At 40.2% G+C, this 26,224-nt stretch overlaps 1 protein-coding gene across 5 annotated transcripts in view; it reads right to left on the bottom strand.

The window, feature by feature from the left end:
- The window catches only part of LOC148323470 (glypican-6-like), an 81,872-nt gene that overhangs the window by 8,347 nt on the left and 47,301 nt on the right, over positions 1 to 26,224 (bottom strand). For 2 of the 5 annotated variants that reach the window (XM_088314481.1, XM_088314480.1), the window contains exons 6-8: positions 21,857 to 21,987; positions 18,492 to 18,635; positions 17,667 to 17,696 (exon numbers count right to left, since the gene is read on the bottom strand). In XM_088314481.1, the coding sequence (XP_088170607.1) occupies positions 17,667 to 17,696; positions 18,492 to 18,635; positions 21,857 to 21,987 (305 nt within the window). Of the gene's footprint in view, positions 1 to 4,018; positions 4,377 to 4,451; positions 4,476 to 17,666; positions 17,697 to 18,491; positions 18,636 to 21,856; positions 21,988 to 26,224 lie in introns of those variants that run through there. The other 3 variants (XM_088314483.1, XM_088314484.1, XM_088314482.1) reach the window with 3 other exon arrangements.

Here is a 26,224-nt window from a genome sequence, read left to right as displayed (position 1 = left end):
GAGGGAAGAGAAGAGGGCAGTTGGAAAGGCAGAAGGTTTTTCTAGGGTGCCGTTCACAGTAGTTAACTTGGTCATCATGCGGTGAGCGAACCGAGCTGTTGACGACTGTATCGTGTTTATGTTCTTGCTATAATTTATTGCCGAATTACATCTTGTCTCGCGTCTGTGATGTCACACTATTGACGTCGTTGACCCGGCCGTGTGCATCCTACCTACGCAACCCGCGGTGGAAGCCTGATTGGGATTTATGGATCTGAACCGCAGTGTGGTGAACCGAACCGAACTGTCGCGCTTGCTGGAAACACGACTTCAGGGTATCTGACGAAAACTTTGACGCATGACCCTCGGAGTTTCTCCTTCAAAGAGCAACCCCATCTGACATTCTGCCGCTTTCAGTATCTATTTAAATAGCCGTTTATCTAGGGATGTCCTGCCCGCTTGACACGGACTTTCGACTTTGGCTGCCAGTTGGAGCTAAATTAGCGCGTGTTCCTTTTAATCACAGAGTCCGCAGCAGGCCTCGCCACAAAAACCGCGAGGGGCAGACGACTCCTCAACGGATTTGTTTTCCCTGGCAACCGCTACGGCAGTCTGCGTTAAAATAGTTTTCCATTTGATACGCGTTTGCAGTATTCTTCCTGCGTCTCAATTACAGAGGTCAGGGAGTAAGGCGGAGTTCATACCGGACCCCCGCCAGGCCTCGGGCTGACCAGCGACCGCTCGGAAGGAAAGATGGAATAGTTCCTCACAGGCCATGGTCAGAATAGCTCTGCTTTCTCATCAGATTCCTGATAAATTTTGGTCCAGACAATGAATCTCCTCTTCGGCTATAAGATCTTTGAACGCAGATTGACTTTGACGTGTTGTGTAACAGAGAGACCTTGTGAGTGTCAGCTGTCCAGTCGGGTATCGTCCAGTTCTCCTTGTTGTTGCAAGACTACAAATTAACTGCTCCAAAGCTGGAGCAGCTATTTTGCATGTAAGCTGATATGCAAATGAGACAATCAGGTATATAATTTTTGCTGCCTTTATGTGAATTGGCATTGCTCTTTGTCTTTGGTTATGTTGTGCTACTTTTCCTCGGTACAAACTTGAAATCTAGCTTTGTTTCCAGTTCAGCAGGTAAACTGTAAAAAGCCAAGCTGCTTCGAATTCATCAACCAGATTGAGACACGGTAAATAATAACAATGGAAATCGATCGAAAGTCTCCTGGAGTGTATTGACTTCAAATCATGTGGCTGTTAAGGCGACTTGTTACATTTGAGCCGAGGGCTGCAAAAACAAAAAGGAGCGCTGCAGGGAAACGGCGACTCTCTCTCGTATAATAGAAGCATCTAGATCGAAAAGCGGAACATGAGGCACACCAATTTTTTTCCAACATCTCAAATAGGTTAAGTAAATCTCAAATTTAAGTTAAGTAATTAAGTGCAAATTTCTTTAACCAACACAAATGTCCATTGTGATACCAAAACTGACCTATGAGAGGTGGTATGGTGCCTCAGGGCATCCAGATTGCACAAGGAAGTACAAACAAGAAATAGTAGAAGCAGAAAAGAAGAATTTGTTTGCTTATCTGGCGACTAAATTGCGGTTGTTAACTCCACAGGCTGGTTCCTATTCCTATTCCTATTTCATAAACACTAAATAGATTTGACATTTACGATTGTTGGCCCAACCATTTCATTTTCAGAGCAAATTGGGGATGAAAAAAAATAATCACTTTCAACACACCTCCAGATTATTGTAAAAGAACATTTCTCAGGGTAATCTTTCAGAGACATACGACAATTGGTTGGAAGTGGGGGAAAATGTTCAAATTGGGCCTTTTGGCACCGCAAAGAAAACAGAAAACCATGTCATTGATTTCCACTTGTATGATAGTTCAGAATAGAATCATATTTCTAAATCGTCATGGATGATAATGAGAGGACTTTGGAAGTCCACCAGCTGCAAAATGATCACTTAGTGGTTAGCACGTCCCCGCCTTTACCGAAGACTCGATAACTGTCCAAGGGTGCGAATGCGTGTGAATGCTTATCTACAAGTGCAACTGGCTGGCGACCAATCCAGAAGTAACCCACCTCTCACCCAAAGTCAGCTGGGACAGGCTCCAGCTCACCCATGACCCTAATTAGGCCGAGCCCTTATAGAATAAAAAAAGGCATTGACGAACGGATGGATGGAAGTTGACCAGCGTCCCGGAACCGATTGTTTTGGGCTTTGGTGGTTCCACTACGAAGAAATCTCATCTTGTACTGGATTCAATGTTTTTCAGCAATCACGACATGAGCAGAAAGTGAATGATCTCTGTCATGATGTTCGGCTTACTTCAAGGTGCTTGCCTTCATTGACCCCCTTCTCTCAGGCGACGTCAGCAGGTAAGCAGCCCGCATAGAGATGCAGGCCAATCAATATCAATCAACACCAACTCCCCAGTGTGACTTAACCTGCTCCAACACGATGAGAACCACCATTAGAAATTCAGTTTTATATGTGCCTCCTTTATGCGAAGGCTTTCGGTCTATAGGACAGAATCACATAAACACCGGGACCCCCAACAACCCCCCCCCCGTTTCTCATGATCACAAGCCATTGTTAATCTGCCATGGTGAGAGACTGTAAACACAATTTAACTTGGAGAAGTCAACAAAGGGCCCGCCTGTGCCGGACATCCCTAAAACCTCATTGGGAAAACTACGGCCCGGGGGCCACATGCGGCCCGTTAAACGTTTTAATCAGGCCTGCCGAACTTGAAAAAGATTAAATAAATAAACCTTGTTCATGTTTTATTTTCCCTGTAATTCTGATGTGTCCCCACTAGGAGGCGCAATTTAAGACAGCCCCTCTGTCAAATTTTAGAACCCATTGTGGCCCACGGATAAAAAAAAATTTGCGCACCCCTGATAATGTTTCCGCTGACAAAGGTGACAGTGTCGTGGGATCATTCTTGCGACAGCTCCCGGAAATGGACACTTTACAAACAAACGAAATTTCCTTTTGTCCGTTTATTTAGCATTTTTAAATTGCAGCCTGGAATTGTTTTTTTAAACCAACATAATGTCTATCTCAGTAGAGCATCTAAAACTACATGATGCAGATTCAATTGATGTATTTCAACTAATGCATATTCATCACTTGTCACACAATTTGATTAAAAACCGCTGCCTCAAAGAAAATGCACACAGATTGGATTGGTTGCCGCGCAGTCACCGACTTCGCTGTCAAACTCGCTCTCTATCCATTAATAATTTTGAACGGCAAATCTTGTCACACCCTTGAGACATAACATTATTTTCAACTCTAACGTGTGTTGCAGAAAATGAGTCACCGTGCCCTTAATTTAATGTGACGGCAAATCTCTGTGTTGAAATACACAAAAGGAAAAAAAAAAAGGGAGAAAAAAAGTTGGTTCCAAAAATAGAAGACGACTAACATGACTAACATATCTTTGCTCTGTCTGGAATTTAATTGGGATGATTGCACTGTAATGATAGCTCGCTTTAAAGGAGACACACAACATAATGGGGAAAATAATTTTTCATTTGCCGTATGCACATGCACATTTGGGTCACTGGAGTTCCTATCCAGCTTTCAAGTGTGAAAATGACACAACCAAATCAAGTCTGATTAATCTGCTCGCATCAGAAAATGTGTCTGAAGGGAAGCCGTTTGGATTTCGGCCTTACTGTGAACACCACACATGAGTTTCTGCGCAGCATGAAATCACGCTTTTGCCAAAGCCAAAAGCTAAATCAGAGTACACACATGCCAATAATTAGGCCAGAGTCAACAAAAGTCCTGCTTGGAAAACTGTCAGGCACCTTAAGCAGAGCTGCAGTGTTGTTGGAATCACAAACAGCGTCCTGGAAATCCTTTGCCATCTAACCTAACCAAGCATTCTTTGAATGTGATCATCGTCCAATTTCTCATGCATGTCATTCCCTCACTTGGACAAATTGAAGCGTTTTTTTTCCCCCCCTCTTTATATTAAATTACATGCTGTCAGTGTAGGTCAAACTCAGTATGGTGTTTTACATAGTATGGCCTCAAACTATTCGTTAAGTCCCGTGACAGCAACCCCATATGGCCGATGCAGTCCATCACAGTGAGGAAAATGTATCACAAGACAATCCTGCGGCGAGGAAATACAAATGACAGAATATTGATGAAACAGTGGTGAGTTCGCACTTGTGACTCGCCTGGGGCTACGACAGCGGAAGTTTGAACAAGAGGGATGATTAAAGTGAAGCGATGCTCCGCGGAGAACGGAGCCGTCATCAATGGGCCACGTGGGGAGAGCTCCCTTGAGAAGCTGCCAGCCTGGAGTGTTAAAGGGCCAGCGCGCCTCATTAGCACAATGACGAGGATGAATGATCTACATGTAGGACAATGTAGGCGCTGAATATTAACACGTTAACATCACTGACCACTCAGTCGGAATGTGTTCTACCTCAATGGGGCTTGTGTTTCCTACCTAGAAAAAAAAACGTCGAGAGTTGAGATTCCAACCCAGAAAATTATGACTGTGAGGCAACCGTGCGAACTACTAGGCTATACTATGCCGCTCAGCCATCAGTATACCAAAGTTACATTTCATACTTTACTCAATTTACTAAATGCCATATATGAAGCGCCGCGGGACTTGTGATTACCAAAGCTCACCTCATGCATTTTTTAAAGTTCCATTAAATGCCAGTGTACTATATGATTGCAGAGCAATACAGCATGGAAGGAGCGAAACTCCTGACATGCTTGAGGTGTATCAAAACTGCTTGTGCTTTACTTAAAGGGGAAGTCAACCCCAAAATTTTCTTTACAAGAATAGTTTTTTTACAGGCCCACTAGTCAAAATATGGCGTTCTGATTAATATTACGTTTGTGGAATAAGAGTTAAGCAGTAAAAAGCTACCATTTTTAAGCCATGTCAGAAGGCGACCATTTTGTCACATCTCTCGACTGAAAATGACATCACAGTTGCTCAGGGCTCAGATAACGGCCAATCATCTTTAGTAAACAGCTGAGCCGTGATTGGTTGTTTGAAGAGCCCAGAGAAACTGTGATGTCATTTTCAGTCGACAAAAGTGACAAAATGGCCGCCCGCTGAGATGGGTGGATTTTGTTGGTTAACTCAAAATTCCACAAACAGATTAATCAGAATGCAATGTTTAGACCAGTGAAAGTGAATAGAATATATTTTTGCTCATTATTTTTTGGGGTTGATTTCCCTTTTAAGTGTTCAACAAACTTTTGTTGGACAAAGTGGATAAAACTGTAATTTCATGTCTATAACTTCGGTACGGTACGTGTCACACATATGAAGAGGCCAAGAACTGGGATGTTTTGTTAGAAAGAAGTATTCTTGGATTAAGCGGCAGGGAACACCCTGGACTGGTTGCCAGCCAATCACAAGACACATACAGAAAAACAATCCTTCACACTCACACCTATAACCAATTTAGACTTGAATTAACCACACACAATAATGTGTGTGGAAAGTGCACAAGAGCCATCCCAGCATGGTTGCGAACATTTGAGGGCAAACATGCTAACCACAAATACACTGTGCTGCCCAGATTAGTCAACATAGAAAATAAGTAAACAAATCCATACGGGGGTTAACCATCACTTTTGATCTCTGCCATAAGTTTGTCAGCGTAGAAAACCATTAGGGTTCTTGTGGGCAGCCTAATGGCCAAGTGGTTAGCATGTCTGCATCATAGTTTTGAGGTTTGGGGTTTGAATCTAAGCTTCAGCATGTTTTGTCCATACTTGCGGGGGTTTTCATCTGGTTACTCCGGCTGTCTTGTAAACATGCATGTTAAGTTGACTGACTGACATACAGTATAACAAAAATTAAAGAAATGGATTGGGCTTTCGCGTAAGAAAATACAAATAAATAAATAAAAAATATTAATAAATAAACGCTCAAAAACTGTCTGTTTAACCAAGCTACCTTTGGCTACATAATGAATCAATGAATCAAAATAATTATAATAACAACAAAGAATATGACAATAAATCATAAGACCTTAATAAATAATAAAATCATCTCAACTTAAAATGAAATTCACCCCTGCTCTAATTTAGTTCTGTTCCGCACAGAATGACAACGAGTCCCATATTCCCTAAGCAATATTTCGCTGGACATAATTCAAAATGGAATATCCTGCAATTTACAAAATCATAATCATTCTTGCTTTGATTGAAAATTTTTCTTATACTGCATGTCATTATCATTTATTTTTATTTATTTATTTATTTACCTCAGGCATTTATTGTTGTTCAAATGTTTAAGGTTGTTAATGGTTTTACATGATATTGACCAAATGGGCGCCTATTAAGAATTTTTACCTTATTTTAAAAAAGGGATGGGCATCTTAAAAGATGGAGTGGGCCACAACTTTTCATCAGTGCTACTCAGGGAGCCACATAGGACCACACACATCCTAAGCAGTTGTATAACAAAAATGCTATTTTAGATATGGAGAAAAATAATTTGCATACATACAAAATACATGTTCTGAATATAGTATTTTTTTCTTAAAACATTTCGCAATTCATGTATGAAGGATCCACTATCCTAACAACAACAACGTGTTTAAAGCAAACAAAAAAATTACATACTGTGATTTATTATTTTATTTTTTTTTACAGTGCATACTATTATCCTTCAAGGAGGGCACAAAACTATAATAATTCCAATATTAATTGGAATAATTCATTTTGTACATTTTTCACAAAAATCAACTCACTATTTTTTCTTAATTATTAAATACTATGTTTGTCCTGCATAACATTCCGAATCAGAAAAAAAAGTAGTATAGGGCAGTATAAGACTGCAGAACTAAGCTAGGTCTGCCATCTAGTGGTGAATCGTGATATCGCAACTGAAAACTACAGTCGATTCGTAGTCTGGCACAAATTTGCCTTTTAGCAGATTTTTTTTTTCAATATTTTTAAAAAAGACATTTTCTATTTTTTCCCGTGAATTTTATTTCTGCCCCATTTGCCCACAAAATTCAAAACAAACATTTAATACTTTTCAGAAAGCGTTCGCAGGCCGCATCAGTTGCCTATCCCTAATATAGCGCATACAGTGTAATACCGAGGATATATACTGTATTTATTTACTTTAGCAGTACTGTGTTGGATATGGTTAAAAATCAATACGGAGTCTTCTGTGAGGACAATCATCAAGGGAAATTTGCTGAAGATTTGTATTTGCGAGCAGGCGATATAAACATGTACCAATTGCAAATCTCACCCCAAGGACGGGGGCCATCTCATGCTGATTATTATTTAAAATCAACAACATAAGGCCTTGAAATGTGCCGAAGCCTTTCACCGGGAAATGTTTAGGTGTTAGAATGCATATGCCAACAGTTTGTGCATTTACAAAAAGAATGGTGTGTAGAACCTTTATCAGAATCGGTATAAATACAAAAGGTGTGTGACGGCTTTTTGTTGGAAGGCACTCCATCATAGAAATTACATTACATTATGAAATACCTTGGGGGTAAATGCTGTGAAGCAATAAACTTTTTTTTTTAATGTGCATTGCAATCCTAATTTCAAAGTAATTTATTATTTTGATTGACAGGTGATGAATAGCATTTCTGTCATATGCGTTTTTATTGTTTAGGAGTTCTGAACATTTTTGGGTGCAGCGACGCCTTACAGGGAGATTTTTTTTTTTTCCCAAGGAGTCCCTCATAGTCCTGAAACCAATTATTCATAATGACCATGCATATCTCTGAATGTCATAGGTTGTTAAAAGTTGCACGTTTTTGAGTATAAGTAAAACATGATAAAAGAAAAAAGTTGTAATGTTAGGCGTATAAAGTATTTTTTTCAAGAAATAAAGTTAACTCAAACATGAACAAAGAATATTTTATCAGGATACAAAATCGCAATCTTACATGATTAAAGTTGTATTTTTCCAAGGTATCGTTGTAATTTAATATTGAAGTTAAACAGTAACAAGGAGCATAAAATCTATTATTCTTGTAATATTATGCCTTTTATTACGGAACATTATTTTTTTTTCATGTTCTTCTAATTTATTACACTCAATTTGATCCCTGAAGGAAAAATTAAACTTCCACTCTCCGGCATCATTTTAGTTGCACAGCACACAAATAACCAACTCACACACATGCACAAATAACTTAACGGAGAAAAAAAGTGGCGCACCACTTAAATTGTGGTGGTATCGATTGATGCCTTGCTCAAGGGAACCTCGACCGTATAGTCAACAAGCAGACTAGCAAATCTCCAACAATTTATTCCCATTTTTGTCACAATATGAGCTACACAAAATCATATCAGAGCGCTTTACTGGGCACGTGCAAAGATAGCGGAAGTAACTGTATCATTTTTAGTGGTTAGTCGTTATGCCCTAAAAAATGATCCAATGTACTAAATACTCATTATCACTCCTAATTATTGCAGATTATTTTTACAGACCCCTGGTGACACCTTGACCGTGGTTTGATAACCAATAGTTAGATTTAAATGTGCTTTGACTGTGTGGCTATTTATTGTCAGTACCCGAGCTGCAAATCCCTGCACACCTGGGTGCAATGATCAAGCGCAGCATGCTAATTGGTGCCTTTTGAGTTGAGAGCACCTAAATAGAGCCAGACTGCTGACAGCAACAGCAGGAAACAAGAACAAGTTGCCAAATAAACAAGAACCAGCAAACATGTCACTAAAGGCTTGTGACTTGTATGTGATGTAATCTTCAAAAAATAAAAAATAAAAAGAAATAAAAAGAATAAAAAATATATATATATATATTAATTTTTTTTAACGATAACATTTTGTTCCGTTTTTCAATTCCCTCATCTTTCCTCAGGGTGCTTGTGCTCTGGCTGTTAGCTTTTACACAGCATGCAAAGGGTAAGTGCCTGTAAATGTGCGCATTCACAAAACCATTGTTCCGTTTGCGTCCTCTCTATAGGAGATGGTTCGACACATGAAGATTTTGCTTTTCCTGACTTGGCTGGGAGCTCCCCGAGAAGACAAAAAAAATCCTTTGGGATCCACAGCAATACAATCAACTTGAGTTCACGGAAACAACGCAAAGTGGTGCCCTCGCTGTCTTTGCCATCCATGTGACCTTCACCCATGCCCCCGTCCTTACAGTGTACCAATTTTTAGTCCTTGCAAATTGCTGTCGGCGTGGGCGCAGCCCACGTTGGAATTGTTGGCCAAGTAAGAATGAACTTCAGTTTAAGTTTGTCAAATTGCTGAAAGACGTGCGCTAACTTGAGAAAAATTATGTATTTATTTCAAGAAAAGCGCATTCGACTGCCACTAGTGTCCCAAACCTTAATCTCAAACATTCCCAGACTTCATTCTCGACGAGAGAGGTCAAAGGACATGTACCAATTCTATTTTGCCTTCTGCTGTCTTGTTGGCGAGCATTCAAAATCAATGCGAGTCTGATGTCAACCGCCTGTGCTTTCGGGTCTTTTGTGGTAGTGACCTGTTCAGCAGTATTTAGAAAACACAATGTGCAGCACTTGGGAGATGGAAGTGGTGAGCATGACAGGTGGGACTCAGAGTTATTTTATTTTTCTCGTTTTTTTTTAGTTCGTTTTTTTTTGTTTAGTTTTCAAGGTGGCGCTCTTAGTTTCTTTAAAAAATGCTTAGTTTTAGTCTTAGTTTTTGTTTTTGGTTTTTTTTTTTTTACTCTACTGCAAGATTAGAAAAACATGTTATGTACTCTTTAGTCAAATGTCAACAAAAAATATTTTACATTTTGATAATACAGCGTACACTATTTTGCACTGGAGAGGGGATCTCTCCAATCTCGTACACAGAGTACAATGACAAAACTGGCAGCAGTCGAATTAATCACCGACATTGACATTTAGGTCAAGGCTAAGGTAGATATTCAACTTGACATCTCAATTTAAAACAAAAAAAGCTGGATGTGTGGATGATAAATTTATTTACAAATAAGTTGCTCTTTTTTCCCCATTAAAAAACATGTCATTCATGTGAGACCACCATCATATGCGTGAACAATTGCAGGACACCAAAGCATATTACAGCTTCATAGTTAAAATGTCTTTCAGTCCACAATGACACAGATGCTAAATGAAAATGTCTTTTTCTGAGCTTTCATGTGGTAAATAAAATGCAGACTCACAGGTGGTTAGCCCGCAATAGGAAGCGATGATGACTTCCCCCATTTGGAAAGTCATATTCATTTCCATGGAAGTGGAGATAATGCCTTGAAATAAAACTTCTTCACCGAGGAAACGGCGAACATTAAATTAAGCACCACACTTGCCACATGTGCGCTCATAGACGAGTTATTTCTCGTGGTGGATGTAAAAGCATGTTAGAATCTTAGGAATCTACATAATTGCATGGCCTGCTTAGGTGCAACAACTTGGCGAGAGTTTCGCTGTGGACAGCGACAGGCTCACTTCGCTTTCATTAAACTGGATCCGGCACAAGAATTTCCAAGTGCCTTGACACTGCATTTTATTTCTGGGCTGCTTATAATGTGAGGTTCAAGATGTTTGGGAAAGGAGTGGCTGTTTTTTTTTTTTTTTTTTCCCTTGACTTCACAAAACCACATTCGGATGTTTTATTCTGCGTTTCCTGCTGAGCATGGCAGGAGGAGAGAAAAAGCGAAGTGAGGGACATAAATTTATAGCAATGCTAAACTATCTACATCAACACATGCTGTACTTGAGTGGTGGACGGGATTGTTGCTTGCAGCACAGAAAACTCAACAGATTGCCAAATCATAAATACATAAATTAGGAACAGAAATTGAGCTCTAACGAGCACACATCATGAAAAACACATTCAACGAGAGCACTTTTTTAGCGGCGCAGGCCATAGCAGCACAAAAGAAAGGCAACCATGCAGAAAACTGAGACTAAAGCCCAAATCCGGTTGAGTGGAAAATAATGATTCAACGTGCAACTTGCACCTTCAGACTCAAAATTAAAGCGGACTTTATTAATTCTTTAGGGAAATTAAAGCTGTTTTTTTTTTTTGTGCCACTACAGTTATGTACAGGATATGGCGACCATGAACAGACAGTCTGGCTTTTTTTGTGTTGTGGTCAGTGAAGAGAATTTTCCAAACCCATAGAGTATTGTGACGAATGGTCACAGAAATGGGACATTCTGGCTACTAAGCCAAAACGTTTTGGTCAGTGGAGCTTTTTTTTTAACCAAGCAGACCAATGTTTTAAGGCATCTGTGGCGTGTTCAGGTGAAGGACTTTTTCGAAAGGTAATCCCGGTGTGTCACAGTAATGGGGTATCGGTGTCCAAGTGTGACAGTCACGACAAAAACATTTTTTTCCAACCCAATAGACATGTTCAAACTGAGATTCAGAGTACTACTCCACGAAGTTCAGAGACTAATGCTGTCAGAAGTGGGATGCTTGACCCCAAGACCAGCCGTGGTGTGCCATTAAAACGACCCTTGGGACAGGTGATCCGATCAAACCGGATGACTGGAACACCGGGATGACTGATATGAGAGGAGGAATGTGTCTGGGTCAGTACACCAGTACACACAATGTTGGAATCTAGGTGAAGGGTGTTATTTTATATAGTTTTGTGACAAATGGTGACAGAGGCCATCCAAACCAATCAGCCTAGCTCACAGATTTTATTTTATTTTTTTTAAGTTAAAGGGTTTAGGTTATTACTCCTGCTCGGTCACAAATGAGTGTGCTCGGCTAGCCATTTGGCGATCTGTGACAAGAAGGACCCTTTTTTGTCTGTATGTCAAAGTTCAGGTTCTTCAACCCAGTAGACAAAATCCAGGTGGACAATAGTCCCGCTTAAAGCGCTTTGAAAAATGGTGCCATCATTTGGATGGTTAACCTTGAGGCTATTCACACTGTTTAGCTCTTTGGTATCCTGCTCAAAGTACAGCCATTCCTCTCAGATGACAATACCACGCGTTCTGATTCCAATGGGAAATTCTGATTTAGCATTTGTTTTCAACGCCCAATTCGCTACTCAATTTGAATCACCACCAATTCTTGCACAGACCTATTTTAGACCCTGGTTCAAACCTGCAAACCTCCTTGGAGTTCCGTAGCATGGAAGGACCCATGCGGAACAGATACTAGAAGCAGGTGAACCAATACAATGATTGAAATGTGGCAGCTGAGTCAAAAGGGGAGGGAGTGTCTTAAACGAAAACTAGACCTTGCTTCAAATCCATGCCCATCATACCAGAAGTGGAATACTTAATCATGAGGCCACCCATCCCCAAAAAGGTCTGGATTTAGGCTACGGTTTTGTGTGATAAATGGGTAGCGTTATGCCAAGGCAAATAATTGTATCGTTTAAGCTAGATGACAGAGTTCTCTAGCAATTATAAGTCAATAAAAAAAGTATTTTTACACCTCCGCTTTCTGGAGTTCTAAACCCTTTGGCTTGAATCTCCTTATTTTGTTGTATTTTTGTGACTGATGCCCCGCAGCAAAGTATATATTGAATATTTATTTTGACTAGAGGCCAGGTAAGAGTGCAGTCTCAGGGGTTCATGTGTGTGGTTGGATATTGCTGAAGGTAACACGTGTTTTCTATTTTTCAACACAAAGCATCTGGTGAGGGTGGGTGGCGGTGGCACAGGGGGTTAGTAACTTCGTTTTAATGGGCCTGGCAGGAAAACGCAATGACGGGGATGTTGAAGCCGAGATAAAGTTTTGTCAACTTACGTGAAGCAAACCTTGCGGGAATTGAGAAAGAACAAGGGAAGAGTGACAAATGAAAGCGGTAAAGGGATCCACTGTGTGTCCCGTTAATCTTTTTACATCCTCACATCTATGGAGTGAACCCACGCGTTTTTTTGTGGGGTTTTTTTTCGTTACTGTCTGGCATGGTGTGCCTCTTTTGAATTGTTTGTCTGTTTTGTGTTTCAAATGGTGGTGGAGAGCTTGGATAAACCTTGTGATTTGTGCCTAAATACACGCTGTTGATTGTTTACTGACAATGTGAGCCTCGTCCAGCGGTACAAAAAAATGTTTAACATGGCAAAGCATGGCAAAGAGGCCAGCGCGGAGAAAGAGCTGTAAATATATCTCGAGCGGCTATAATTTGTCTGCAATGATAGCTTTTACCATTGGTGTGAGGTCACAAAAATCAAGCACTGACCATTCTCGAAGGCAAAAAAAAATAAAAAAATAGAAGACTCCGAAGGGGGGAAAAAAAGCCAATCGGGATCATTGCAAATACATTTGGCGCATCCAAATTTGAATAACTACGTTTTCCCGTCACCACAAAAATCAAAGTATTCAAACCCTTAGCGAGGGAGATGACACACAAGAAACCAGTGTTTTTCTATCAAGTATATTCAGTGTAGCGCATGATAAAAGGTTTTACCACCTGTATGGCCGCATGCTTTTCGTTCCCCAGACGTCATTGTAACCGTTTAGAAATTTGAACTTGAAGTCAAGCAGCATTTCAAATGCATGACACTTTCTATGTGAAAGTTGAATGGCTTTATTGAGGGCGGACTATTCAAATGCTAAAATTGCAATCATTTCTTTCATTTATGAAAAAAATAATCGGAAGTCTATTGCCTTTGTGTCACCCCCGTACATTCTTATACAATACCAGAGAGTGTATCCAACAAAAGGACACAAAAGTGCTTAAAAACTTCTAACTATCGCTAAATGAAACCCTTCTCTCCTTATCTATAATGTGGCTCCGAACTTAACAGTCTGTTGTGGCTTTATCGCAGCTTTGGAGTTTCATGATCTCCATTTCTGGCCGGGCTTTTGGGGGGAGGTGTGCTCTGACAGAATGTCAGGCAATTAAAGCATCAAGGCTCATTGAGCTGGAGGTGGACACCGCTGCTCAAATCCCCCCCCACACCGGCCATCCCATCCGTATGCCTTCACAAACAAAAGGTATGACTGCACATCCACACAAGAAATTCTTATCAAAGTGCAAGTTAAACTCTTGTCAACTTTCCACAAGGCGGAACAGTATCGCTGTCTTGGGTAATCATGGTGCATTGGTACGTAAAGGAGGACAGTGTGAGGGAAAACAAAAATATGCTTTACAAATGGAATCCATTTTAACCACCGATGCAACAGAAGATGTCGAAAATCGGCTCTGCTAATAATTGCACGAAGCAGCTGCTGGACTGTGTGACACATAATTCAATTTGTAACAGAGACAAAGCCGCTCAAAACAATAACAGGATTTCATATTCGCTTCAAAGAGCCCCAACTGGCACTGGAATTCAACTTCTTCTTTCCTTTTATGTTGCGCATGAAAAGCGAATGTCCCGGTAAAACCTTTCAACCATAGCGGTTGTAAACTGAATAAAATATTTTGTATTTTAATGGGAAAGGGAAGCAGAGGTAAAAGAAAGGTGCAGAGTACGTTGCAATATCCACATCACAGCGTATTGGACTTGCAGTTACTACATGGGGCAAGTTCAATGACAAATTAATGACAACTTTTATGACTTAAAATCACCAGTTCAGATAGGCTGGCATTGGGATGACTGGCGGGTAGGTTCTTTGATTGGTAGATGGGTAGTCTCTGAAGTTAGTAGAATAAGATGGATCGTAGTGTATTGGGAAGAGCTTGCAGGTAGGATTTCAAATTGCTAAATGGGTGAGGTCGGATAGTTTCTTGATACGACGGTAATATTAGCCATTCTTTGCTTGGTATTAGAATATATTCCAGTGAGTATTTTTATGGTCTGTCTATGTGTGTTGCTGCACTGTTTGTGTTCAAATATCCATTCCTTACAGCAGGCATGGCCAAACGAAGGCCCGTTAAATGTTTTAATCCGGCCCGCTGAACTTGAAAAAATTTAAATCAATAAACCATATTAATGTTTTATTTTCTAAATATTGTGGTGTGTCAAAGAGAGAAATTTTGTTGTAATGCTTTTGTTCATTTTCATTTAAAATTGAATGTATTTTTTTTCTCTGAGGAGGTGAGGTTACCAAAACACTGCTTCTGGTCCGGCCCCTCTGTCAAATGTTAGAACCCATTGTGGCCCATCAATCAAAAAGTTTGCCGACCCATGCCTTACGGCGTAACTACAAAGCTATGCTAATTATAAATTTGTGTGAGTTTCCCATTGTTAGCATTCAAGAAGCACAAGATACGTGTCGTTCTCTTATGTTTGACTGGAATGGCAATAAACAACTTGAAGAGTCTTTTTAAAGAATACGTAATAATTATATTTGCCGAGCTGCTGTTGCTGTTCTCTTGTTGTGAAGCGAGTTGAGTCACCTGCCACCACAGTTGGGTGCCGATACAGAACCTGTACGGTTGTTTGTAGGTAAGGTGGTGGAGTGTTGGTGCAGATTTTTGAAATGCAATCCAAATATATGTAAATGTGTCCACTCTGTGACTTTGGGGATAGTTTCAAGTCTATCCCTGCTTCGCATAAACGCCCTTGCTCTTATTGGGCGGTTAACGTTTCACTGTTTAATATTTAGCAGCTGGAGGTAAGCCACCGGAGTGAGTTCACAGCAGATGTGCACGGTATTTCAAATATGACCTCAAACACCTCCACCAACATTAAAAACAATTCTTGCATCGTTAACGAACTTCTATACTTTTCACGATATGACTCGCCACAAAGATGAAGGTCATGTGTGACGGCGTGAGCATAACTGTTGCCCATGATAGGATAATTCTCGGGCAAAATGTGATGATGTGTCACCTATAGCTTGGCAGCCTTGGCTGTGCTATTTTCAGTGGTGTACTTCACGTATATGACACATTCCCTGTCTGTTCCTTCAATTTCTTGTCTGAATGCCGGCTGATTATTCATGAGCGGCCCCCGCATGCCTGCCTGGCTGCCGGCCCGTGTCGCTGTACCATTAGAGCAGATGCTGGCCGCAGCGCTCTGTCAGACCAGGTCACCTCCTGATTTGTTGTCCGTGCTATTACGAACATCGGACAGGGGAGATTTCCAGAATAGATAGGTTAATTGAGGAAGCTTTGTGTTGAGGGAGCCTCACCACCGGAGGACATGCTAGCATATGGCCGAGCCATCCGTGATGAGTTAATGACTTTGTTGTAATAAACTTTAAAGGCGGATGCTGTACGGTCGGATGATATGAACTGCTGCAGCCAGTAATAAAAGCCAAATACTTTCACACTCTCATACAACGTATTGATGATAAGTGCCAAGAAGGCAACAGATGCTGCTTAAGACAAAGAATAGAAAAAATTGTGATTGTAATAATTCCTGTTTGGAAGCGTTCCTGTTAAAACAATACATAGGGAATTGTTTAATTTGTTGTAATGTAGATTGGTGTCGTACGGAATGGAATAATGTCATCGAGCCAATTGGGCAAAAATCGTCGTATTATTCTGCTCGATAAGTCGTTGGCAAGCTACAATCGTTTCTTTGTTCTTCCCGTGTGAAGTTTACATGTTCATCACATTTCAAAAAACATGCATGTTAGTTTAATTAAAGACCAGTAACATGTGGTGATGTTCAGGACTGGTGAGGCAATGACGCCTCTGGATTCCGATATAAAAAAATATGAGCCCAACATATTAGATTGGCATGCATTTCAAATAAGGTCAAAATTAAATTTTTGAATATGTTTTCAAAGCGTTATATTATGTGTCAATGTAATAGCAAGAACGACAAAAGAATCTTAACTATAAGGTTGAGTTAATTGTTTTTAGCTTGCTGTTATTTATTTTTGCTGATCTCTCTTTATTTCATTTATTTTATTTTTAAAGCATCTGGTCTTCACCTCATATTTACGATGCTAGAAAAGCCCCCATTATTAAAAAAAACTGTCATTGTCATAACTGCATATCTGTTTCTAACAAACCAATCTGCGTCAAAATCGGTAAAGAATTCGACAAGGTAAATTTCTCAGAGCCAAATACAGCGATCTCAAAACGATTGAATGGAAGACCTCCCCGGGGGACTCCTTGTCCAGGATGGCGGCCAAGTCTACATGTTCACTTGCAGCCAAGGCTTCCTCTAGTGGTTTTTATGTCTATGGGTTTCATCTACGCTTTGCACTAATGGAGCGCAGCACTGCCACAGGCTGGCAGTGGCAATGATTTTTTATTTATTTTTTTACTCCAGCATGCACTGTGCGTCACATTTCTGGACTTAAGAGTGACTAAAAGTACATCGACTCACTTCTGTTTTTGACCAATGTGATAGAAGAGGAAATGCACACATTCAGTTGCTTAAAGAATTAAATCATTGGTAATTATTCGATTGAAAAGGAAAATGAAAGTAAAGCAGGTACAATAAAAATGAAATGGCACATAATTTAACGTAATTGCGTAATTTTTTTTTCTTTTTCTTCACATGCAGGGGAAGGGACAGCAGGGGGCGGAACTGCCTCACTTGCCTACCCTGACCACATGTCGCTGTTGAAAAACCCAAATTACCCATATGTGTGAATGCGAGTATAAATGGTTGTCCAAATATGCTTTTTTGATTTTCTGGCAGCCAGTGCAAGGTGTGATAGGGTCAGTTCCACCACGATTCGAGTGCTATAGCAAATAAATAGGTGGATACAAGACACAGGAGATGTGACCAGTCAGCAAAAGATTGTCTATTTAAAAAAAATAGCAATGAATTGACCTTTCATTTACCCCGGAGTCGTTCAAATGCCCACCCCCCAAGCAGAAAAAAAGAAACATGTTGAATCTTACGCTGTGTTGCATGGTATTCCAAATAATCCTCTGGTTTGCAGCAGGGAAGAACAGAGGGGAGAAAAAGAAAAGTCTTAATTAATTGTGTAGGTGGACAATATGCGCTGATGGGAGGAGAAAATGAAGAGGAGAAATGGAAAAACATCAAAAATTGGCAAATGGATGTACTCAAAACGTAATTAGTATTGAATAAAACGACCAAACATTGTGGAACAAAAAGACAAATTATATATCATTTAAATTAATATGTTTCTAGTGATTTGTTTTTTTACTTGACTTTTATTTCTAAACCTTGTCAACAATTTGCTTGGGGTTTGTCAGGAAAGGCAAGGAGGGCATTGTGGCTGCGCAAGTATGTTCGGTATGATGAGAACTACCCCTGAGCTTCATTTGGCTGTCAATGCTAACCTTTTCCTCGGCCGTAGCGTTTTAAGCCCTCAAGGTTGTTTGAGATGGTAAATGCGCGTATCAACATCCAATCCCGCAAACACGCAGCCCATCTGATATGAAATAAAGGGCTGGCTATGCAGCAAACAATGGCCGTGGTCAGCCCTTGCAAAACAACCTTCGGTCGTGTCTGTTCTGTTTGCCAAGCACACAGACAGGCAGGAGAAGGGCACGTCGAGGCACGTCTCACTCTCCGGGGGGGGGGGGAGCTTGTTGATTCGTTAGCAAGCGGCGATCGATAGATGGGGGAAGAGTCGGCGGAATGAATTGCCGTCGGCGGGGGCCCAGCAAATCACTGGCTTTAATCAACTGTGTCAAGCGCGAGAAAGATAAATTGTGTTTATGCCCTGAAAAGCGAGTAGAGCTTGATGCCCTTACCAGTCTGTCCAGGCTCGTGCCAGCTGCCGTGGTGAGATGCTCGTCTGGGTTGTAGGGCCTGAAGCGGGCGTTGAACACATCCGGAACGCCACGGGCAGACCTCGTCATTCCTGCGGGTTTTGGCTGACCGCAACCTTGGAAAGCCTGCAATTACACAAAACACGGGCACCCGACGGTCAGGATCTGAAATGACTTTTTGGGAAGGAGAGGACCAGGGAAACACGATATTTGCTTAGAGACTTTGCCATTGGGTCAACACCGCACGCGGCTGGTATACAAAGTATAATGGGCTGCATGCTGAGGCAACCACGGTGACGCTCACGGTGATTCAGCTGGGCTGCGACCGACGTTATTTAAGTTTTACAGCTTTTGGAAAAACACCACAAATACAGTGCCATGAGTGGATGTGTTGTATGGGAAAGCTTGCTGTGGGCTTGAATCACAACTGTCATCAACAGTATGTGGGTATATAAATACTGTTTCAGCACTCCACATTTTTTTTTTTTTTTTAAGTGGGTGGCAAAACAACACTTAAACTACTGATTTACACTAAAGGTCTCAGAGTAATATGTCTAAATATGACTTTTCAGGTTTTTTTAAGGATAAGTTCTATGTGAAATACATGTCAAGATCCCAAAGACAACAATGGAAATATTAAACATTGCAGGCTGTTTATTGGCCGAGACCAGATGTCAGATTGATTCTACCCCAGAATGTTTGAAATGCAGGATACTTTGGTATTACTTCATTTCCCTAATTTAAGGATAGGAAAGACAATTAAGGAAGTGGCCCGGAGCACAAATAAAAGGAGAAACTGGTTGTGTTGAGTTTTTGTGTAACGTGCCTCCCACAATAAAAATGACATGAAGTGTTTGCAAGCCCAACATAGTTAGCAGATCAGCTAAGAGTTAGATTAGCTCCTTCTATTTTTTCTTCTTGCCATCATTTCACTTTTTTTGTATTTTGTTTTCTCTTGCATTGTTGGTACTACAACAACATTTGGTTTACAGAGGGAGATTTACAATTGTTGATGGAGCTATGGTATGGTTGTGTGTGCGGTGTGGTGTGCCGTTTTGGTCATCTTGAGTACACACTGCTTTTTCTCCTCGTCATGTAACGGGGCTTCCCGTTTTTTTAATAAAAATTAAAATACATGCTAACATGAAATGACAAGAGAATAAACTTAAGCAGGTGTGTGCAAACTACGGCCCGGGGGCCACATGCGGCTCGCCAAACGTTTTAATCCGGCCCATCAAACTTAAAAAAAAAATTAAATGAATAAACCTTGTTTACGTTTTAGTTTCTAAATACTATGGTTTTTTAACGACATATGTTGTTGTCATGCTTTTGTTCACGTTAATTTCAAATTAAATATATATATTTTTTTGTCTGATGAGGTGAGGTTACCAAAACACCATCCATCTGCTCCTGGTCTAGCCTCTTTGTCAAATTTTAGAACCCATTGTGGCCCGCCAATCAAAAAGTTTGCCCACCCCTGAACTAAAGGGTCATTCACCACACAGGGACACAAGACACCACCGGTCACTGTGAGAATCCTCTTTTCAAAAATGCAGGATGTGTTCATGTGCAAGTACATCCCAATCATTCATGAATGGAAGAGCACAAAGCGGTTATTCTGTATGTGCTGCTCAAGACAATGACCTTGATCGTTGTACTTTTACTGTGAATAGAATAAATAACTGGATGATTTTGCAGCTCTCTGTGAACAAGGATTGTTTTGACAATGCTGTCATCTGGAACTCACAAAAAAAAAAAAAAAAAAACAGAAGAAACAAAAAGTCTGTATTTGATAAAATAACTGTAGATTGTTCTCGTGTCAACATAACCCGAGCGTAGCTAACTAGATTACATGAGACAGTTTGACATAATAAATAAATTTAAAAAAAATAAAATAAATGCAAATTGTGCTCTTTTTGTCTCCAGTTGTCATGAAAGGGGATTTTATAAAGTGCATGTGAAACTTTCCAAAAACAAAAAAACTTTTTTTTGTCCGTTTTGGTTTATAATTCCTCTGCTGTGCAATATTTATTTCTCACTACATGTTTTTTTTTTTTTGGTTTTTTTTTTTTTTTTTTTTACAACTTGTGCAGTGTTTGTTGACCCTTAGCTCTGAATTTATTTTTTTCAGTGCATGCTTTGTGTGCAGCATTCTCTAATTTCACTTTGGAATGAATTAAAAATGATTGACAGTTTCTGTGTTTAGCAAGCTTTCCTATGATAATAACCTTTAAAAAAAAAAATTTAAAAAAAGGATAAAGACCATCGCTTGCAAATTTAAAACTCCCCGCAGTGGCTGAGACGCGTCAAAAGCATGCCCTTTTATGGTCCGCACGTGTCATGATTTTGCATATATGCTCATTTTGTCGCAGTGAAACAACATTCCTATGCATTTATTAGTGACTTAATGTGAGTAAAGTGTAAAGTCTGCTCCACCATTCGTTGGAAACAATGAAAGACGCACCACGCATGTAAAAGTGGTCCTGTTTTGGCTCCTCATCTGCATTTTTTGTAAAGTATATGTGTCTCAATGTGAAAGTTTTTGAAAGTCTCATTGTTATCGTTCTCTTGTGAACACTGAAGGACACGCGCAACTTCACAAATGAAGACTATTGTTGCGCATGTGCTTCAAGATAATGAGCTTGAGCGTGCATGCCGTTCGACGAGCACCGACAGCTTCCTACCATAATGTTTTCAAGAATTTTCGCAGTTTTGTGTGAATGCGGATCATTTTGACTTTGTCATCTGTGCATGAAACTTCTAAAAAAAATTAAAAAAAAACACTCAAACATTTTGTGTCTATCCATCCATCTGTTAGTTTGCATTTGTGCAGGATTAAAAATAAAACAAAACAAATACAGAAATTCATCAGTTTACTGCTACTTTCCTTGACGTGTCTCTCAACTTCATGGGGGGGGGGGGGGCGGAATGTGTTAAGTCAGGCGTGGGCAAACTACGGCCCGGGGGCCACATGCCGCTCGTTAAACGTTTTAATCCGGCCCGCCGAACTTGAAAAAAATGAAATCAATAAAGGTTGTTAATTTTTTTATTTTCTAAATACTGTGGTTTTTCAAAGACTTCTATATTGTTGGAATGCTTTTGTTCACTTTCATTTAAAATTAAATATATATTTTTTTTGTTTGATAAGGCAAGGTTACCAAAACACTCCATCAATCTGCTCCTGGTCCGGCTCCTCCATCAAATGTCATTTACATGTGACACCTAAACTTGGAGTTTTTAAACTTTAGTGAGATAGTGTTCAATTACACACCTACGTCTCTGGCAAAGTTGTGGTGTGTGATTCACCGCTGGCATACATACAGCGTGGGCGACGAGATGTACAATACCTTATAGGAGACCTGGGCACTGTTGTCTTGCATATTCATGATGGCATCTGAGATCTTGACATCAATGGGGTCCATGACGGATTCGATGTTGAAAGGTCCCTCCAGCCGCAGAACCACAAGCAGCATGGCGTCTGGCACGAGACGGGCGAAACAGAGTTTATGTGAATACTGAAATGATGTGGAATGATATTCACTAAATTCAATAATTATCATGTATATTTATGCACTGACACATAAACAGCCTCACATCTTGTCACTCTCTTGTCACTCTCCACACAGCAGTATAATCTTTTGTGCAAAACACAGTTGCAATCGCATTGTAAATTGAAAAAAAAAATGTCAACGGTTCCATGTGTTATGAGCGTCAAGATGGATGGGCTGTGCATGAATTAAAATACTAATTAAAAAAAAACAACATAATATTGGAGAGAGTCTTTTTCAAACAGTGATGACTGTATATATATATATATATATATATATATATATATATATATAAGCATGCGTTATCTTGTGATTTCCCGTCGCCTCACCACAACGTCACCAATTGATAAGGGGTGAATGCCTTACAGGGTAAATTTTATTTTTATGTTGATTGACCCAGTCACTTCAAGCAGATTTCGTTTGGCGCCATGCGTTGAAAAACGGATGGTGAGTCACTGATTTAATGGAAAAGCCAAGCACCTATTCTTACTGGCTCGCGGGCGCTACGGAAGGTCAACGCCTCATTAATGTCATTGTGTGGACACGTTCCAGAGCCTCATTGAATTCAAGACACTTGCGGCATTGGCTGTGTGGATACATTTTGTTTCCATTGCCATTCATTACACTGTTGTTTTTTCTTCTTTTAAAGGCAGCACATTGAAATTATTTAAAGGAATAAGGACATGGACTCTAATGACATCCACAATCGAAGCACCGTTGTCCGCTGCACAGTCGCAGAAAAAAATAAAAATGGGAGATAACAGAACCCTTTGAAGGCACACTAAACCCTATACGGTATGTATGTTAATGCAACACTGGCTCAGAAATGGCAGTTCTGAGTTAAATAACGGAATCATAATGGAGAAATTCCCAGATTCTCCCCACTTCAAATGGCATTGTAGCACACTACCACTACTTGTCCCATGAGCTGTTCTCCCTCGATGTCGTATTTGAGTGTTTGAGACCTTGCTGAAGGATACTTTATCATAATCGAACAACAACACATGCCTGTCTTTAGCAAATGATTAAGAGATCATAGAAGAGTTTGAGCTTCTTTGTATATGCACAAAACGTAGTGTACAAAATACATAAGAGTTGAGAAAGTCAAGCTCAAGACTTTGAGGGGATGAGACCAAGTTATGACCAATACAGAGGTTATATGAGACCAAGATGAAAGGTCATGATTTTTAAGAAATCGAACCAGGTCTGCACAAAGACAAGACTCAGGTAAACTGAAAACCAAGATTCAGGAAATGCGAGACTAAACATTAAGAAAGACTTTGAAGAAGTAAGACTAGCAAAGATCAAGAGTTTGAGAATGGTACACTTTTAAAGACCAATGTTGTTGAGGTACTGTAAGACCAAATCAATCATTTGAAGAGACGAGATCAATACTTTGAACAGATAGGACAAAGTCAAGACCTGGTTACGGTTTTTAAAGTAACATTCACGGAAATTTAGGATCATGGCTTGAATAATCCGGGAAAATATATGACGTGACGATGACATGAATTAAACTGGTGCCATCCATAAATCCACCACAAAGTAAAAAAACAAAACAAAATAAAAAACAAGTGATGGATTGTTGGCAAACAACAAACATTTTCAAGTCACTAAGAAAACATCTTAAATTAGCAAATGAGCAGTTTGGTGGCTTTTGAGAAATGTGACAGATTCTGTGACCTCAATGTGTACCTTCAGTGCCAAATTGCGGAAATGTGGGAATCTGTCCTGGTCTTTGGCCAAGGAGAAAAGTATGTGGCACAATACGTGTGAGTGGGTGGACTGCAGTTCCTGTCTTAAGAATAATGACGTCTGGAACAGCATTGAGTTAAAATCTAAAATCTAATGATTCAGAGATGAAACCCTCTCAAACAGTGTTTCAAGGCCAAGAGACAAAGCCCCATCTTGAGTACATCTCCAGTACAAATGGTAGAAACATTAAACGGGACATTGTAAATTGACTTTTTAAGTGTTAAATAATGGCAGTGGTGAATTTGTGTTTCGTTGAACGCAGATTAGTTTTCGCTAACAGCTTTAGCTTCCAATAAGCGACTCTCACTTGATTCCCTAGTTACAAAATTTTGGGTCCTTTTTGTTTCACGATGTTTTGATGCACCACATAACGCGTACAAAGAGCTGCCTGTCTTTTTCTCTGCATTATGGGCTCTACTTACTCAAGTATAAACCAACAGGTGGCCGTGGCACAGCACAGGCTCGTGGTTAGCACGTTTAAAGTAGTGAATGATTGCTTGTCTGTTCTTGCGACCAGTCCAGAGTGGCTGTACCACGATTCGTACCAAAAGCCATCGGGGATTGGCTCCAGTTCACCCGCCACTCTAATGAGGACTAGTGCTATGAGAAACTGATGAATGAAAACTAGAGACTGTACAGATTCTGTCCCGCCTGTCATTTTCTGTGGTGCTTTGAGGTCACTAATGGCTGAGACACATTAGCTCAGCTTGGGCTCCATTTCGTAATTTTTTTCCCCACCAATTATGTGTATACCTCTTAAAAAACTAATGTTTGTTGACACTACGGACTGGAAATAGCCCATGATGCTCCTGTAACGTGCTAATCTGCAGACCGCTTCAGTTCCAAACGGCCTTGTGAAGTAGCACTTTGGTAGTTGGCTTCACTGAGGCTCTAAGTGTAAATGACGCTTTCATCTGGAAAGCAAAAAAAAAAAATTGAAGTCAGCGATGACAATCAGTTGTCTCAGTGCGTTTCCCGACATTGAATGCGTTGCATTGCTTTGTTTCGAACGGCGGTTGACACTGCCATTCAGCTGTCAGTTTAATCTGTTTACCATGTAAATATGCTTGGGTTGTTCTGCTCGCTCGCTGCACAAAAAATAAATAAATAAATAAATAGAAACATCTTGGATGAATATAAAAGCTGTCAAGTGCATGTAACGAAAATTTAGGTCAAAGGCGCACACTGGGGAAAAAAGTCATTTTCATGGTAGTTTATAATAAGAAAACTGAGTTGCCTCCAGCATTGGAGATAATGGCAGTCATTCCCAATGACGCCTGATGTGTTTCCTTACACTTATCAGACTGGATCCTCAAAGTAAGAGAAAGAATGCAGCATGGTTCCTCAACGTAAAAGAAAGAGTACCCGCAAAGAGACGACATGGCGTAGAGACTACGGGTCCTCAAGTTGTGGCATGAGGGAAACGACAGAGCAATCCAGTAATGCTAGCTAGCTAGCTAGCTAGCTAGCTCGCTCGGGTCCAATCATACAAAGTAAAAAGCATTAGGCTGATGCAAATGCTGCGACAGGAGCATTTAGTCAGCCATGGATGGATGGATACTAATTTCAGCATGTGTGACGAATATCCAATAACACAAGAATTTTGTTTTTTAGCGCTAAAAACATTGCCCTATATATGCCTTAAGTAAAGGATGTTTGCTAGCATGCATTCCATCATTTAATACAGAAGCTAACAACTGTGCCATTATTTTACAATTATTACAGATAAATTGCTACAAAAGTCTTCCTAATAATTATCGAGGCATTCTTTTGACTGAATAGCTTCAGCCCGACCCTGCACTCATCTACACGGAGGCTAATTTCGGGTTTCCTCCACCATCTTTATACAACGTGCCATTTATGCAGACACCAACGGCATTTTAAAAGGGCAAAACTATTTTCAATATGTGTAAAGTCCTAAAGTGTATCATTGAATTCAGAAAAGTGTTCAGATCTGTGTTCTGTAGAGCTCTATGATTGGCCAGTATGTATTTGGACCACAATGGCATAGTTGGCACTCTCAGCCAAATGTTCCTAACATCAATGCAGAGATAGGCGAGCATCCAGCTGTGGGAAATCTTTTTATCATGCAGACACAGCCTTGGAGATAGACAGGTCCTATTCTGAGCCCTGGGCTTTTAAAGACATCATCAGTAGACGTACGTACCTCATGTAGAGCACAGTCACCATGCTGAAGACAACACAATAGATGTCAGTTTTACCAATATGCACATCACTTTGGTTGAAAACCTACCTATCTGAACAGAGCAGCAGACGCTTTTAGTCTGTGCACTTTATCAATATTGATGTGCACTTCAATAGGAGGGATGAAATTGCACAGCAGACGCTGATAAGTCAGAAAAGTGAACAAGCCTCTTCATTAGAGTATATTTCATTGGAATGAAAAATAGC

This window comes from Idiotropiscis lumnitzeri, chromosome 14 (assembly GCF_059441095.1).
Source record: "Idiotropiscis lumnitzeri isolate Australia: NSW breed Sydney's pygmy pipehorse chromosome 14, RoL_Ilum_1.0, whole genome shotgun sequence".
NCBI lineage: Eukaryota > Metazoa > Chordata > Actinopteri > Syngnathiformes > Syngnathidae > Idiotropiscis > Idiotropiscis lumnitzeri.
The sequence above is the reverse complement of the archived record's forward strand: the minus strand, read 5'-3'. Positions and strand labels throughout refer to the sequence as shown.